General features: G+C 32.4%; 1 protein-coding gene across 1 annotated transcript; it reads left to right on the top strand.

Moving 5' to 3' along the window:
• Window positions 1-189: 189 nt before the first annotated feature.
• LOC148610301 (uncharacterized) lies at window positions 190-19320 on the top strand. Its single transcript, XM_088542650.1, has 13 exons — window positions 190-362; window positions 848-1078; window positions 1608-1682; window positions 5074-5178; window positions 5790-5876; window positions 7178-7332; window positions 9588-9633; window positions 10355-10585; window positions 12846-12920; window positions 13410-13514; window positions 17775-17945; window positions 18296-18379; window positions 19204-19320. The coding sequence occupies exons 1-12, from the start codon at window positions 291-293 to the stop codon at window positions 18314-18316; spliced, it is 1374 nt and encodes a 457-aa protein (XP_088398776.1). The 5' UTR covers window positions 190-290; the 3' UTR covers window positions 18317-18379; window positions 19204-19320.

Here is a 19320-nt window from a genome sequence, read left to right as displayed (position 1 = left end):
AACAAAACAAATCAAAACAAAACAAACAAACAAACAAAGAAAACAAAACAAAACAAAACAAAATAAAATAAAATAAAACAAACAAAACAAAACAAACAAACAAAAACAAAAAAATACTCTGTGACATTTCGTATCATTGGATCTGCTTGGTTTCTCAATAAGAACATGTTGTACAATGCGCAAATGTAACGTTACCTGAGGTGTGTAGCGTACAAAATCTACTGATAAAACGTATTCAGTAGACTAAGTAGTTCGAATCAATTGGTATTGAAGGATATCGTAGCTGAAACATGGAGAAAACATACAGGGGACGATTTACAATATCAACCAACATTATTTTGACGGCTTCGTTGATTACAAGGGTAAGCTTATTACAAGTATATTGTTAACAACATCGCTAACAAGAAAGAAGAATTTGGACACATAAAGCAGTCTTTTTTAAAAGTAAGTTTAAAAAAAATGTGCACAGGAAAAGAAGTCATAAGACATCAGTACGGCTATCATTATCATAAAATAATAAAATTAAGCAGAATGGTGAGCTTGCTTTTGACGATTCAATCATGATTGATTATTCACAAACTTACGAATCCCCAATACAATATCAATGGTTCTCATAACGATTAACATATCTTAATTGTTACGATATATTAAGAAATGGATATTCAGCCGATTTTAACAAAATTAAAACGAAATCTAAGATTCACACTTCACGAGACACAGAATATATGCACGTTAAATATACTGTTTTTCTGACTTAATGTAAAAAAAAAACAAAGTCCTAGTTTTTTACATTAACTGTTTTTGAATTGCGTCTTGCTTATAGTTTGTTTTTATCTAATCTATGCAGACATTTACATTTGGTCTAACGATGGTGATAGCGTACATGGAAAATGAAGACGACCTTCTTGACGATTATATCGTACGTATTGCAAATTTAGAGTCATCGTATGGGATGCCATTAGGTTCAGCTGTAAAATCTATTGCTTACTCTATGATAGGATTATTTTTGATGGAGTTGATAATGGGTGCTTTTGGAACACTTGGATCTATTCTGAAGAAAAAGAAGTTACTTGTAGTTGTAAGTTACATTTGTCAGACAAAAAAGAACAAACAGGTAGTCTTAAATATATCTAAAAAAAAATAATTAAAATCATAAAATTATTAAAATAATTATGAAAAAGATATTGAAATACATTCAACGTTCCTATAAAATTGTTTTAAGAACTTACCAAGTTTTGACAGTAATTACTAATTCAGCCTATTTGTATAGGTTCACTTCATAGATATTTTCCTTCACTACACATGGTTTGTGCACGTTTAATAATCGACGAAACAAGACTTGTTGGCGCTTCTCTGCAGATCAGTTATATTAGGCTGAAGCTGGACAAATAACGCATTTTAAAACCATTTTTGTATGTATTTTTCCAGTAATACAGTTACAGTTGAACTGAATGTTTTTTTTTGTATTAGAATTCGTTTGAATATGTTATGAAGCACGTGAGATCAGCTTCGTTTATTTTAACGCAATATAGTGATGTACATTGTATATAATAATGCTGCCTGATTGTCGCCTGCTTCTTTTTGATATGTTTTTTATTTGATTTTAGGCGGTTGTGTTGAGCTCAACAATGGTTATGATCTATACTGTTTACATAATAATTCTAGCTCTTATTTGTAAGAAGGTAACATTAATTGGCTATGAACCTATATATGCACATGATAAAAGTAAATCGATTCCAATATACACAAAGTGTAGACAGTCAAACTTATTTCATTTGGTTTTCATAAAAAAAATCACATGATTTTGATGATGATCAAAGTCGACAGAAATGACGTGGCATTCATATTTATCCAATCTTTACATGGATTTGGTGTGAACTTTTCACATATTTGCATGATACAGTGAATTTTGCATGAAAACCACAATAATCTTGATCCTCACGAGTTGCAAGTAAACAACATTAGCCTGTGTATGTCGTGACAATTTCTCGATTTTATTCATTTTCAAGAAATATTTTTAACAGTCATGTAAATCTATTAAAAAAAACACTTGGTTAAAATATGTAATGGCTAGAAAGATAACTCCGAAGCTATAAAATAAATAAAAGACTTCAATAATGTTTTAAAGCCCATTCCTTACACTATAAAAAAAGATGTCGACATGTGTAATCTAATCTTTTATCGCTATTTTGTTTAAACCTCCTTTGATCTTGCTATACGATAATTTTCAATCTTACGCCAGTCGAGTGTGAACGAAAATTATAGCTAGTTTTCATAATTCCTAACATTTTTCTCATAGGATAAAATTTCCTTCAAATCATTTTTCAATGGTTGATGCCAAACTATTTACCATATCAGGACGTAACCGGATCATTTCAACTGACCAAACCGTGCGACAAATTAATATCGAATCGGATAATTAAATAATAGTACATGTCGTCTGTGTTATTTTGTGTAAAACCAGCAGACAAAGCCCAAAACAACATTGTTTTTGTCTGCAAAACGTTTTATATCCAATGTTTATTATCAGAGGTAGACGTAGCAAATAATAGCAGTGATAAGACCTAAACTGCTACCACTCTCTCCAATGAAGAGATTGTGGAAAACCATAAATCTGTGCTTTCCTCATTTGGTCTCTCTACCAAGGACGATGATTGTGATTTACCGTCTATGTATTGGATTCCTAAACTTCACAAGAATCCATACAAACAACGTTTCATTGCTGGATCTGCAAAATGTACCACCAAACCTCTTTCAAAACTTTTAACTTCTATACTCACAACTGTCAAAGAGTATCTGCAGTCCTACCACAACACTTGTTACTCCCGTAGTGGTATTGATTCAATGTGGATCCTGAAAAATTCGAAAGATCTTTTGGAGACAATAAGTTCAAGTCTATTATCTGAATATAATAGCATGAAAACCTATGATTTTTCAACACTGTATACTTCTATTCCCCATACTCAGTTCAAATCCCGACTTAAAAACATTATACATCGTTGTTTTTTCAAAAAAGATGGTACACCTATATACAAATATATATATAAACGGTCAGCATTCCAATGGGAACAAATTGTGCTCCTTTACTTGCTGACCTATTCCTTCACTCTTATGAGGCTGACTTTATAGCTGATCGGATCAGAAAGAAAGAACATCGTTTGGCTAGATCCTTTAATCTCAGTTTCCGCTATATAGATGACGTATTATCTTTAAACAATCCTAATTTCGGGGATTTGATACATCGCATCTACCCAAAAGAACTTGAGATAAAAGATACTACAGACACTGTGAAGTCAGCCTCATATCTTGACCTACACTTAAAAATCGATGGTAAAGGAAAACTATTGACCAAACTTTACGACAAACGTGATGACTTTTCATTCAGAATTGTCAACTTTCTTTTCATCTGTGGCAACATCCCTTCGGCTCCTGCGTATGGAGTGTTCATATCACAACTCATACGTTATGCCAGAGCTTGCCGAAACTACGCAGACTTTTTGTATTGCGCTAGAACTCTAACGAATAGGCTTCTGGAATAGGGTTATATTGCTACAAGATTGAAGTCATCACTGCAGAAGTTTTATGGTTGTCATCATGAACTCGTGGATCGTTATGGTGTATCCATCAGCACCATGAAAACTGATTTATTCAACGGGTCATAGTTTTCCTTTCCTCGTATGTCTACCCCTGACTTGACTTTTTATGAGCAACTCGCCGGGTGTTTCTAGAAAAGCAGAGGACGCTTACCCTACCGGTGCACCTGGTTCATGCTCCTAGTTTTTAGTGGAGTCCGAGTTGCTCATTTATTTTTATTACTTTGTATGTATGACTTTAGTTACTTTATGTTCTTTGTTGTGTATGTCTGTTTTCCATGTCTGGTCTTTGTCCCTGGAATACATTCTTTTGATTACCGCTATAAACTTGGTTCCCTTGATTACTTTTTTACATGTAACAATTGTAGAATGATGTATTTTTTGAAACAAAAAATCAAAAAAATATTTTTGCAATATTTGTACAGCTTATTATATCGGTTTCACACACACACACACACACACACACACACACACACACACACACATATATATATATAATCCATTTGTTAAGCCAAAGACAAAATGAAATGATAAAACCATAGAGGAGGATGAATACATGTTTAAGTATATGAAGAAATCGACTCAGCACCATTTGCCTTTTTGAATAATTCGTTCGAATTTCGCATGGTGTACGCGTGGATAAGTAAAATATACAAATTTTAGATGTTGTGACATTTTGTTTAGCTACAGACAAAATGCTGCGATAAGATACATATTCAACCAAGTACCATTATTGTTAGAATATACTATCTGCAGCAAATACACATGTAAAATTCAAAATTTCATAGTTCTTAGTTCACTCAAAGCTAACGAACAAAGCTTTTGATAAAGACCGGGTAGCACGCAACGTGCAGAAAAAAAGACTAATTTGACATCACAACATACGTGCGTTATTTATCTTCCATTAGACAATAAAACGCATTATTTTTTCGAATAAACATGATATTCTGAATATTTATACAGTCTTTTAAGCGTGAATGTATTTTAGTAAAAATACTATTCGTTGTTATATTTTACAACCATAAGCAGGAAAGTAGCCAATGGCCAACGTCGAAAAATATCACGTCGTCTGCAGCACAATCTGCTCTTTCCAAAAAAGTTTGGTTTATCAAAATACGCCAAGAAAAAACTTAGATATATTGGTGAAATGGGAAGCAAGCATTTCTTAATGTTACCCGTCCACATATGAAAATGGACGTTCTAATGATCGATTGTTCCCTCCACAATTAATGGCATCTTTCAAAGATTTATGATAATAATCCTAAAACAACAACCATTTTCGAACATTTTAATATCTATATCGCCTTTGATAACTTCACATTCTAATAGCAACATTTAAGTTTTCGTAACCAGCCCCGGTTCAGTCGAATGTGACACCAACAACGAACACAATGTCAATAGATGACGACACTAGGCAAAATTAAATAAAAGAAACATAAATAACAGGACAGTAACTGATTTTATGTAGTTATTCTTGTAGACGGATTATCTAAAGAGAACTCTTGAACCATATGAAACCTCTTACAATGCGTCTCATATGCCATATAGTTATCCTAAAATATATCGTTACTATTCAAAAATCAAGGTTAGTGTATACTTATTTACTTGTCAAAAACCAAAAAATACAATAGTATTTATTGTAAAAATGTACTTTGTCATTGCCACTTTTTATAACATTTTACACTGATGGGAAGCAGGTTCATATAAAGTTGTTGTGGGTTTAAAACATGGTTATATAAAACAAAGGCTTTTGGATGGAATACTCATGCAAATTAGTTTTTGTAGAGTAAAATAAAAAAAAAGGATACAAATGTGTTAAATAATTGATTACTGCTTGGAAATGTAACGCGTCACAAATCATGCTTGTACTTCCCATGCTATTCATCCATATTGTTTAAAATGCTCACTGATTATTTTCCAGATTTATGAGTCTATATTTTGAAAATAAATTATGTCCAGATTATACACATAATTTATTTCAACATTATATCATTAGACGGTTTTTTTAATACTTTAATTGTTGACAATTGTATGTGTTTTTGTTTGGTTGGTTTTGTGTTTGTATGTGTGTGCGTATATATGTGTGTGTGTGGTTTGGGGAAAAGGGGGAGGGGTCATTTTTCGTTGTGGAGACGATCGAGGGCATTTAATTTGTTTCATTCACATACTTATTCAAAGCCATTAATTACTTTACAGTTTCAAAACGAACATTCATATGAGAAACAAGTTAGGATATATATTGGAAATTACTTTGGGGTGGTCATAACGTGTCTTGTTTGTCATGTAAGTATACGATTATGATTGTAAAATATCACCTTTTTCTTCAATTTCCTAAATAACTGATTATCTACCGCGAAATAACCAAATATGAAAAAACATAATGCTGAGAGAACTTAAAGCTTTGTTTCCTGTATATCGACAATAATTCTTCTTAAACTCACTAGAAGTCGAAAGAGCTAACTAGACCATTCCTCGACCAGTTAGTGGCCCCTCTTTCCGTATATCCTTATCTGCACATGAAGCAATACATGTCCTTAAAGTGTTGTACAACGATATATTACACTCTAAAGTGCAGAAATTCTTTGAAGTGTAAAACAAATTAAATCATAATATCATTTCGAAAAACCACTGTATTTTATAGAAAGTAAAGGGGTATAGAAAAACTAAGTCAGCCTGACAATATATTTTATAGTTAAACACATTTTTGTGTCGTAAAACAGAGTTCAGCGACCGTTAACTCTAGTTTCCAATCTTAAATTGTAGAAAGTGCACCAGAAATGCAGTTTGTAATAGATAAACTATAATTATCACCCGCGAAGAAATTAATCATTGTCAGGCTGACTTAGTTACGACGAAAATGATTTGTCACTTATGATCTTGCTATAAAACGATAAGTATAGACTAGAATAGTAGAATAGAATATTCTATTTCCCAAATTACAGGACAACATAAAAAGCATATAAATCAAGTACAATGATTGATGTAATTAATTTACAATTGGTTATACTTTATAACTATCATTAGCGGATTTTGAATTCAGAATTTTGCTTAACGATTGGATAAATTATCATAATTTTTAATTAGCAACTCCAAACTAAATTAACGAACGCTAATGAATATACATAAAATAAGTATAATTACCATTGTCGATCGTACACTATATTTTGCGTGCGATAAACTAGGTTAAGCGAACGCTAACAATAGTTTACACGCAATAAACCCAGATTATCGAATTTTTGTTACTGTTGCGTGCCGTAGTATGGCTATCAATTCATATTCAAATTATATCTTGCGCACCATATAATTCTCTAGTGTAGCAGATCTGGTTGTGTATCCTAAAGTCCAAAGGCCCTCGGCCTGATATCGCTGTTTCGTGATGATGCACAATGCAATACAGATTTTTCCATGTTTTATATATTCTTTTTATTGCCAAGCCAACTATCATTGGTATTATACAATCGTATTTAGTCCATATTGTACTTACTTACATTCATTCGTACGTCTTACCATTTTCGAACATATAGCTAGAGCATTAGTCTTATTGCATGCTGTCATTTACACGATTTATAAATACTTTACTACAGGTAATAACAATTATGGCAGTGGAGCATACATATAGAAAACTGGAATTTAAAGAACAACAAAAATGTTTGTCTACAATTAGCTACCGTCTTCTTTTGTCTATCCGGCATGGGATTGGAAAGAACATTATCAAATTTGTAAAAGAAAAATGGAAAACGTAAGTCAAAACTGCTTTCTTAACGATTGGAATTCAATTTGTAAATATAGGATCTTTAAACCAACACGAGATAGGGCACTCGATCTGACTTGCTTTAAAATTCAAATCGCCACTTTTGAATAATATATGGAAATTTTGACAGAATGATGTTCTAACATTCATGTTACAGACCCCCTTCATATATAATATGACCCTCTTTGATTCAAATGTCTGTGAAGTATATGGTCGAAATAGTAATTTTCTGAAATTTTTAGACCCAGTAAAATTTTATATTATACAGTTATTAAATGGGTTGGATACAATAGACCAGAATATTTGTCCTGAGGTACTGAGAATGATCAAGTATTCTATTGCACGAGGCCAACGTCTGAGTGCAATAGAACATTTGATCATTCTCAATACCAAAGGACAAATGTTCTGGTCTATTGCATCCAACCCATTTAATAACTGTTTTATTACCTAATTTGTCTGTGAGATATAATAAAGAATGGAAATGGGGAATATGTCAAAGAGACAACCATTCGACCAGGAATAGGAAATTGACCGCTCCATGTTTACGAATTGGCAGACGAGAGTCACATCTACGTTTTTTTACACACGAGTTTTTTGTGCGTAAATTCCAATTCAATGAAGCGCTTAAAAAAGTTCAACCAATCAAAGGGCTTAGATAAAGGTCATTATGGGGTCAGTGCAATAGACTCCTCAAGGAGACTACTGCACCGTGCAATAGTACATCGACAGTGCAATAGATGGCCCTGTCCTGAATAAATTTTGGAAAAAGAGAAAAATATGTGTATATTTAATAAACAATATAAAACTTTATTATTAGGTAATAAAACATGATATTAACGTCTATATTGCATCTATCACAAAAACAAAAACAAAAATGGCTAAAAAAAACTTCCAAGCTATATAGACTTCCTTTTAGAAAATGAGTAAAGAAATTGATTACATTACATAGCTTACAGGAATGCCATAAAGACAATCGAAAGGTCGTCTTTGAATCCATTGGTAAAACATTGCTTTTCATTTTGTTTTATAACTGGTGCATTCCAAACGTATGTATCTCCTGCTTTAATGTAAACAAAGGTTCCACTGTATGGTAATTTATCTTGACCTACACCTAGAGAACGATGGTAAAGGAAAACTGTTGACCAAACTATACAACAAACGCGATGACTTTTTATTCCATATTGTCAACTCTTCTTTCACCTGTCATTATTCCGTCAGAACCTATGTATGGATTTTCATATCACAAGTCATACATTGTGATAGAGTTTGCCGTAACTACGCAGACTTTTTGTAACCAAAGAATTCTATCAATTAGGCTTCTGGAACAGGGTTATGTTGCTACAAGATTGAAGTCATCACAATAGAAGTTTTATGGTCGTCATCATGAACTCGTGGATCGTTACAGTGTATCGATCAGCACCATGAAAACTGATTTCTTCAACCTGTCATAGTCTTTCTCTCCTCTTTCGTCTACCTTGGACTTGACTTTATAAGCAAATCTACGGACGTTTCTAGAAAAAAAGTGACTTTGTATGTATTATTTTGGTTATTTTATGTTCTTTGTTGTGTGTGTCTGTTTCCATGTCTGGGTTACATTCTTTTGATTTCCACTTGAATCTTGGTTTCATTGATTATTCTTGCTCTTGTAGAATATATAAAGACAACTTAATATGACCCTAATTTTAAGGTCAGAGATCTTTATAGTATTATTTGCGGTATTTTAATCGGTATTTCTTTGTATGTTTATTAAATTTTCGGAAATTATGAATGAGTCCTTTTTTTCGGTTGTTTCCCATTGTCACATTGTGGTTACCAAGTTTTGAATAGAGTTTATATCACCAGTTATTCTGTAAGTAATTCCTATAATTATGTAAGGTACCAGGGGTACCCCATTCAACTACCTGATGCACACAACCCAGTTGCTCTGTGGGCAGATCGCCCTTGGCCTGGTCAAGGATCTAAGCGATATTTACTCGCCTTTTACGACAAGCTTAGTTCTGCTGGGGCTTATTCTTTTGATACCGGACTCGCACGGAGCTAAAATAATGCAGAAAATAGAACTACATTACCAAGTATACGCCTGGCATTTTAATCATTTAGTCATTCTTGTATTTTCCGAAAATACCGTTTTCTAAATATTTTGTTCAAATAAAATTACAGAATGGTAATGAAGTTTATTGTTTTCGGTTTGAAAAAGTAAGTTTTACCATATAAGAACTTTATTTTATGCTTTTTTATTTCAGGTCTAAGACATTATTCATCTCTTTGATTTTGAAAATAGGATCTCTTGTAAGAAATTAACAATATACGATTAAATGGATATTTTCTTAAAACATACTACCTGAATTAATACTTATAAAAAATTAAAACCTTACTTAGACAAATGAATGCTGTATTACGTAATGTTGTATTTGTTCACAATGTACCTGATTACCACTATAGGCCACTATACTGTCTAAACATTATTGGTACTTGTCACGAAAATTGCATATATGAATACAAAGGAAGGCCAAAAGGCTTACTACCCACGAACGCATTGATGAAACTAACCAACTTTATTTGCTTATATGATGATGTGTTTAAGCGGTCATGCTGCCTCGAAATTCAATCATGACTTGCATAAATTGATATATAAGATGCACCAAAAATGCGTTACACTTACATTAATTATTAATTAGTGATTATGTAAAAAAAGTCACACTAAACCCTAATATTTGTTTGTTTAAATAAATGCCTGGTTCCACTTGCACAATGTTGATATTTCTGTCGTAAAGGCTAATTGTTCTGAATTTTTCAGGCTTTATTCTAATATATTCCTTTTAAGTCGCTCAAACCTTACTTCCATGGACTTGCAACATGTTAAAAGCATGTATCATTTGAAATTCAGTCGCCCATTTTCATGAGGCTGGTTAAAAGTGTAATTACCACTTTTAACAACAGTATGTCTCAAACAAGCAGTTCATCAAAATTAAAAATACACATAATTAGTCTTCCAAAAATGTAATTCCAGGTTGTCAGCTTAGGATTATTAGTTAATGGTCTCGTTATGACTGGTGATCCAATGATAACAAACTTGTCACTTAGGTCCATTTTCGATCAGCTACAGTTTTATCAATATTATTTTTATGATATATTGATCGGATTATCGGCTTCAGCTGTAGTCATTGGTGTAATTAGCGCAGCCCCGCCTATTTTGGGGCTAGTCGGATCTTGGCGACATTCCTCTGTTCTATTCATATTGGTAGGTAAGCAATTTATAGGGAGGAGATACGTAAAAATCGCGTCCTAGAATTTTTCTGAAATTTCGCATGCGGAAAGATCGAATCGAATGCAATCATATGACAAAAAATGACATCGTATTGGACATCGTTTCCTTCAAACATAGATTTGAAAATACAAGTATATAAATATAATGGTTACATGATCGCTGCGGTTTTTTTTGTCATTCATTCCCTGTAAAAAAAATGAAGCGATTAAATGAAACATCAAACAAACCGACAACGAACCTAAATATCACAGTACCTAGCGCACTGCTAAGGTGCCAATTGAATTTTAATGTGATACTTTAAAGATAAGTTGATCGTCATTTATAATCCGAATGGTAAATTTTTATAAAAGAGTATAATTATAACAATTTACAACAACAAACTTTGGTTTAGATATGTTTAAAAACGATCCCGGTTCTTTCCTTTTATCTTAACCCTATTTTTGCAATTTAACAATTATTTGAAGAGTAAAAAAATTGAACAATGGATATGAACTAATTCAGTACGAGAGTACTTTGATTTATTTTATAGTTAACTGTTGTAGGGATGCCAATCGTGTCTTGTTTGCTTGATTTTAGTTATGTCTCTTTCCTCGACCTCCCCTTGTTCCGATGAATATAATATATATGTATATATATATATATAATAACTTTGTACGTGTATATTTATATCATAAGCTGTACTGATTCAGGGTTATTTCCTCTTGTATGGCTCTTTCGCAAGACACATCAGTGCAGCTTTCAATCCTTTCATCTATTTCTCTTTCTCTTTGCTTTATTTTTGTTACGCTTATTGGTGGTATGTTCAATGCAGCCAGGAAGTTGGTAGTTTGGTAAGGACCCCTTGTTTTCATATTTTATTCTTTGATACTTGACTGGTCATTTTTTGGGACTTTTATCTTTGGTTGCTGTTTTCCAACTAAACGATTTTGGTTGACAAAAACAAAGAAATGTAGGAGAAAGAAAAGGAAAAAAAGAGTGATATTAGAGTTGTATCTCATATAGGTTCACTTTATTTCTAAAGTTACTCGTTTTTCACTGTATCTGTGTATTCTCATATTTAAACCGAGGGTGCAGGTGCGTATATGAAATCTATCAGATACGTATTAAACAAGTTTTCGGGGATTCCATTTTCTTTATACATCCGTTGTGTCTTTTTAGGCGTACACCAATACTAAGTGTACATCATTTATCACTTGAACTTATGCGAAGAACAAAATGTTTTCTAGTTTAATTTCATAATCAGACTCAATGTGGTGTTTACGTCTCGGATTAGTTACGGAAACGTAACCATCCATCCACATACATTCCGTGGGTAGAGGGTTACGTTATCGTAACTAACCCCAGATTTGCACTCACCTTGATTTAGTACTGACATTTTCTTCTCTGTGTCTTTTGTCGGACAAAATGGGATTTATATCAGGGCAATTTTCACATTGTACATAAAGATGCTCCCAAGACTATATCTTTGCTCTAATTTGCTATTATGCCAAGACAGAGGAGAATTACAGTTTTTTACACACTTTGGAACAGCATATCTCCCAATGTCACAATTGTACTACTCTTCTACACTGTCTCCATTCCAAGTTGTTGTTATTACTTTCGTCTGCTTCTATTTTTTCTCAGTTCTCGTGAATATCTTCTGGCCTGTCTTTTCTGCGAAGGTTATGTTATTTGTTAAAATACAATTAACGAACGAAATATCCTCGGGAATTTCGATTACCGTCGGACATTTTAGTCAATGGTCAAAGAGAAACAATTCGCATAGTAACGCAATGTCAACGTTTTCCCCGTAATCCGCTAGGGGCGTTTATTTACGTAACTCCTACCTTAAGTTCTTTGTTGAGATATATATTTCACGTGCAACTTTTCTTTGTCAAAATACATAAGATTGCTTAAGTGACTGGAAATGTCTATCACATGGACGAATTTCCATAACGAAAATTTATGTTCCACTCATACATCCATTAAATATTCTAATAGATATTTGCGATTGGGATAGTATTTTTGTTTTAATTACTTAATCGAATCAAATGAAACTAAATGAAATGAAAGAAATATGAATGCGTTCACGAAAAAAAACAAGATAAAATAACTTAATCTTATATAGTCGATTATTTTTCATTTAAGACACAATTTAATCGGACCTAAATATACGATAAGATTACTCCTATAAAAGAAAAATCTCAACAGATATCCGAACTTGTTTATGGATTTGTGAACTTTCTATTTAAAGAGCTGTGTATTATCATCGATTCTTCTGATCCCTAAGCTGTTTGTTTTCGTGTTCTGGTCTGTACTGATGGGAAACGTAAGATAATTATCTATAAAAAAAATATGATAATTTATAACAGCAGAATGGGGGCATTCCTAGATAAAGTATTACCTTAAAATACACAATCAAAATATTTTTAACAGTTTTGTAGGGGGAAAAAGATAATAGAAAAGCTATAATGTATCCATACTACAATAAAATACCTTTTTTTTACAATCGAAAAAAATTACTTAACACTTTGTAACATTGATAAAAATCATTGTTTGAATCGGTGTTATAGAGGGGTAAAACTGTTGTAATTTTTTGGAATTTGTAAACCGTTTTGGACTATTCAAACTACTAACAACCAATTAAAATCAATCCGAAATTCTCGATATTAGGAAAAAGGAAATAGATATAGCCCAGTTGTGAAAGAACGGATAATTTAGTAATAGTAATGCGTTTGTCAATTTCTTTGTCAGTAAAACACATTGCAGATAATACAAAGACTTATTTCATACTGAATATGTACATATTTATTATTAGATAAACGACAAAATGCAATCACAGTTGAATATACTACAGACTGGATATTATTACAATGAACGTCAAAACACTTTAACAACGAATTGGAATGATATGATACTAACGATAAATATATTATTTCTATTCAACGTAATTGGAAGCTATTTATGAAATTCAATTTGTGCAAGCCAATATACTCGTATGTTTTTGTTTTATTTTGAGCCGCTTCAGTAGAAACGCCTCTTTTCAATCACAAATATTAGCTTTGTGTTTCATTTAAATTTTCAACATGTCTTCAAATTACCAAATAAGAAACGCGTTATATAGAAGAAATACTTTAGTGACAAATTACACTTTCTATGTTTATAAACTTTGCAATGTAGTTTTGAATTCCTCGATTGATGAATATTGCAATTGTATTATATAAATTCAAGTTTAATAAGAGTCACCAATCATTATTATTGACTTAAAAGGGTGCGGATCTAAACGGCCACCGTGTGGTTGTTACTGCAGGTCTTTGAATGCATTTTTCATAATTCTTGTTTTGACGCAATTGATACACATTTTCGAACTGACACTGTACAGGCAGCCTCATATCTTGATCTACACTTAGCGATCGATGGTAAAGACTTTTCATTCAGAATTGTCAATTTTCCTTTCATCTGTGGCAACATCCCTTCAGCACCTGCGTATGGAGTTTTCATATCACACCTCATGCATTATGCCAGAGCTTATCGTAATTACCCAGACTTTTTGTATTGCGCTAGACTTAGGCGTCTGGAATAGGGTTATGTTGCTACAAGATTGAAGTCATCACTACAAAAGTTTTATGGTCGTCATCATAAACTCTTGGATCGTTACGATGTCATAGTTTTCCTTTCCTCGTTTGTCTACCCCGGACTTGACTTTTTATTAGCAAGTCGCCGGGTGTTAATAAAAAAGCAGAGAACGCTTACTCTACCGATGCACCTTGTCTATGCTCCCAGTTTTTAGTGGAGTCCGAGTTGCTCATTTGCTTTTATTGCTTTGTATGTATTGCTTTAGTTACTTTTTGTTCTTTGTTGTGTGTGTCTGTTTGCCATGTTTGGTCTTTGTCCCTGGATTGTATTCTTTTGTTTTCCGCTAGAATCTTGGTTCCCTTGATTACTTGTTCACAAAATAATGATACATTTTTCTCGGAAACTACATGTATCTAGATGATTTCAGATATCATTGTAGTATATCATATAATAGTGCTAATATTTGGATATTTTATTTCTCAAAAGTTAAATTTGACCACTGACTTGAATTAAGGAGTTACTTCTTTTCCAATAACGACAGTTGAAACACATGTTTTCTTTCTTAATCGTGATGAACATTGTACAAGGACAATACAAAAGTGACTCATATGTCCAATAGGACGGGTGTATGAACTGAAAAGATTAAATGTACATACAAATATTTGATTATGCAGGTCACTATAATAAAAAAAACTTACTTATTGTACGTGTTATATTGCATACGGCTTTTATTATTTTTACGGTCAATATGACAAAACATTTCGAAATAACAGTACCAATGCACATGCTTATGAATAGATATAGAAACAAGGCAAAGACGGGAATTTTTTTTCTCTCTATAATTTTGATAAACATTAAAAACCTTCTGGTAGATATTAAAAGGAGACAAAGCAGTTCTAGGCGCGCTTAACAGAAAATCCCTCTACGAAACAACACTACGAACACCAGAAGCACTAGATACTACAACAACATTGCTGAAATAATAAGACAATTAATTGAAAAGATAGAATAATCAGAATATGCATTTAAACATTTTGGCAGGTGTAATCATATTTTTATTATGCACATTAACTAATTGATTATCTTACTTCTATCTTCAACATTATTATTAAATTTTGTGATCTATGCATTGATATTCGTATATGACGTACGGTGGCAGACAGTCCGAGAGTGAAATTAAATTCACAGTGTAAATTGTTGCATTGTTTTACAATGGGAACATTCGATAAATCACTGCTGTCTATATATTAAAACCGAGCATCGCATGTGAGGCTCAGGAAAGATGTTCGGTCTCACCGGAATAAATATCCGATAGGCCCGCAATAATGGGTCTGAGAGAGTAATCAAGGCAACAAAGGTTATAGCGGTAATCAAAAGAATGTATTCCAGGGACAAAGACCAGATATGGAAAACAGACATACACAACAAAGAACATAAAGTAACTAACATCATACATACAAAGTAGCAAAAGTAAATGAGCAACTCGGACTCCACTAAAAATTCAGAGAAGTGAATCCAAAATGAAAGTAACACACAGAAAAACAAACAGTATAAACCCGATTAAAGTTATCCCAGGTTCTACAGTAGGCGAACAGTTCGTGCTCCTCGATACAGGTCAAAAATGAGTACATGGCGTTTGTCATAGAAATGACGAATAATATAAAACGAAACAACGAAAAAACGAAAAAAAAAATAATGATAATAAAATAAAATAAACCAGAAACAAAATAATACGATAGACAACTTTCAAATCAACCATTTACATCGAATCTGGTGAAAATTGGTTTAACGTTTTATACTAAACAAAGAAAGGATATCGGATTCGAAGGCTATAAGAACAAAAATAGTTATATGGAAATACGTCTAATATTAAAATATCGGAAATACTTCTATAATGTATTAATAATTTACAAAATCCTAGCAGTAATCGAATCAGGTTTCTGTTCCCTTGACCCCAATTCAATGTTACCCGATCTGACGCCTGTTGACCCCAGTTGACGTTGATATGATTGAAGAACTTTTCCGAAACGGAAGTTAATGTAAAAGTCGTCGTTAAATGTATATATCAAATGCATATATTGCCAGTTTACGTAATGTCTAAGGTTAAGAAAAAGTGGTAATCCGAAATAACTGGTATGAAGAGAGTATCATAAGTAAAATAAAAAACGCAATCCAGGGACATAGAGAAGACATGGAAAACAGACACGCACTACAAAGAACACAAAATAACCAAAATAATACGTACAAAGAAAGAAAAGTAAACGAGCATTTCGGGCTCCACTAAAAACCGGGAACATGGACACCAGGTGCATCGGTAGGGTTAGCGTTCTCTGATTGTCTAAAAACACCCGCCGAGTTAAGTAAGCGAAACTAGGAAAGAAAAACTATGACACGTTGAACAAATCGGTTTTTATAGGATGATGACGACCATAAAACTTTTGTAGTGATGACCAATCTTGTATCAACATGTTTGAATCGAATCTTAACGGCACGAATTTTAAAATGGAAACGGCATCCTAAATCGAGGAAATATGTTTTCTACAGAAATGCTGGTACAAATGTATACAACAAATTAACTACACAACTTCATTTCTAAACTATACATTAAATGTGGTTAGATTTGTAAACAAACAGTAATGTATGCTTAACAGTCCCCTTAACAAGTAACTTTTGTATAATTCATGATGTAAATGCCTATATTACATCAACACATACGACAGCATACAACGTCTAGACTGCTTTGAAAAAAAAATCAAATATTTTTGCAACTAACACATTCTTTATACTGAATCATTGTATACATTTAAAGCTGCATTAGCTGTCATTTTTGTAAATTTTTGATATACCTTAACTTTGAACCATTTCTACTATATTGCACTTTTGCTGCATTAAATACATGAAATTGGAGTCTATATATTTTTCGTCTTACAAAAGAAAAAAATCAACCTAGATAAATTTGTATGCATGTGACTTCTGGTTACCTTAATCTTCACATGCGCTGTAAGGGTGGCTTCTTTAATAATATATCTGATTGCAAAGTGAACGTAGTTATTCAGCGGCAAGGAAGACCGACGGACTCAAGCCGTAAAAGAAAAAAAAGTTGGAAAAAATGCAAGGATCCTTTTAAACTTTATGTATTGTGATATAGTGTGGCTCAAATATGGTCATTATTTATTTTGAAAATTAATCAAGAAATAGATGAAATGAAATGAAAAAAAAAAGACAATTGTTTACCTGTGCATTCGTTATTTAATTTTTTTTTTACCAAGGTTAATGTATTTTTAACCCAGGCTAATGTCCTGTCGGCAATCTTCGGAAGTAATGGCAAAAAATAATTAGATAAGAGCTATCAATCTTCTCTAATAAAAAAAAACGTTTTCACAATATTTCGGAGGTATTATCGACATTTATTGTTTCAACTGCAATACTACAAACTTATTTCACTGAATCAGCAAAATTCAGTAGAATCAACACTGAACAAATTTGACAGCTAATGCACCTTTAAGTAACACATTGTCACCTTATTATATGTACCTTTACAAGATATAGCATTACAATGTTTTTATTTCATATTTAATGATATACAAGTAGCCTTGTGAAATTGTAGCTTGATTGCTGTGGTGTCATTTATCCTTACGACACTCATGAGAGGAAATATGGGAAAATGTTCTGCTGTGAAAATGCTCATGAAAGTAGAATGGATAGAGGTACCCCTTACTCATTGACAAGTAGCACGAATCTTTTAGATTTCGGAGGATGTGGTGTATATAAAAATGAGGCACGTAAAATTAATATCACAATGTATCAAACACTATATTAGTAGTATGTACGAATTCCCGATATAGTTGTCCCGCTGCATCGAATAATAGAATAATTAAGTTAACAATTGTAAAAATGCATTTCACCTTGACTTGATATTGATATGAAATAAATGTTTTGATTACTTTGAAGGAAATAAATTTACACAGAAACAAAAAATGCTTATAAGAAATTTGAATGTTTATATACATATCCATTGAAACATATTACTTTTAACACTATTCCGTCAGAAACTTTGCGACGTCAATGATGAATTATATTTTTGATAAAATTTCATGACAATATTTTTTTCAACAATATTTTTTGTAGACCTGTACTGACGTAATTTAATTCCAAACAAGGATGTATTCCGGCTTGTTTTTAGCAATAAACCTACTTTAAATCATCGTAGAGGTAAAGCCTTATTTTATGATTTTCAACCAGTTTAGCAAGTTGACAACATTATATTTTACGCTAGTTTAAAAGCTTTCTTTTTATTTTTATGTACGAATTAAGATATCAGTCAAGTACCAAAATGAACATTCATTCATTTTATATTAACTGAAAACATTGGTGGAAACAAATTCCTGTCATACCCCCCCTTATTTTCCAGTCTCCATATTTACCAGCATAGAAAGTTCGCTGAAATGTTATATTCCATTATTCCTTCATATTTTTATAATGGTGACTTTTTAGCGGCTCATTCCTATAACATTGTGTTGTGGAAGTGATCCCCTAAAAAGATTTTGAAACGGCACGATAGTAGACCTAATATTGTATCCTGTCATTCTCATTTAAGAAAATGATATTTCATCGGCAGGTAAAAGCGTTGACCGTATTGTAATTACAATGAAGTGCAGCGCGCTTCATGCCTCATGTGTGCGACCGGTCAATACCTTTACACGCCGATGAAACAATGGGAATGAAACATTTAATTCTTATAATTACATTTCATTTATGCCTCTTATTCTTCAAGAATTGGCAATAATAACAATTCCGTCTATTGAAAAATAACATAAATTTTCCATGTGCATGTTGTTTATTGCGCGAAATGCAATAAACAAAATATGCACGTGGAAAATTTGTTATTTTTCTATAGTCAGATTAATTTATAATTCTATTGTATTTAAGATATACAAAGAAAATATGCAATGGATAGTGATCTAAATTAGAAGTACACGTGGAAAATTTGTTATTTTTCTATAGTCAGATTAATTTATAATTCTATTGTATTTAAGATATACAAAGAAAATATGCAATGAATAGTGATCTAAATTAGAAGTACACCTAATTGTGGGGATGGCCTACATAAAAAAACTTCAAGATGTGTTACATCGACTCATGAAGCATCACAT

The sequence above is a fragment of the Perna viridis genome, chromosome 8, assembly GCF_037379345.1.
Source record: "Perna viridis isolate PV_CMFRI_1.1 ecotype Kerala chromosome 8, ASM3737934v1, whole genome shotgun sequence".
Taxonomy (NCBI): domain Eukaryota; kingdom Metazoa; phylum Mollusca; class Bivalvia; order Mytilida; family Mytilidae; genus Perna; species Perna viridis.
The sequence above is the reverse complement of the archived record's forward strand: the minus strand, read 5'-3'. Positions and strand labels throughout refer to the sequence as shown.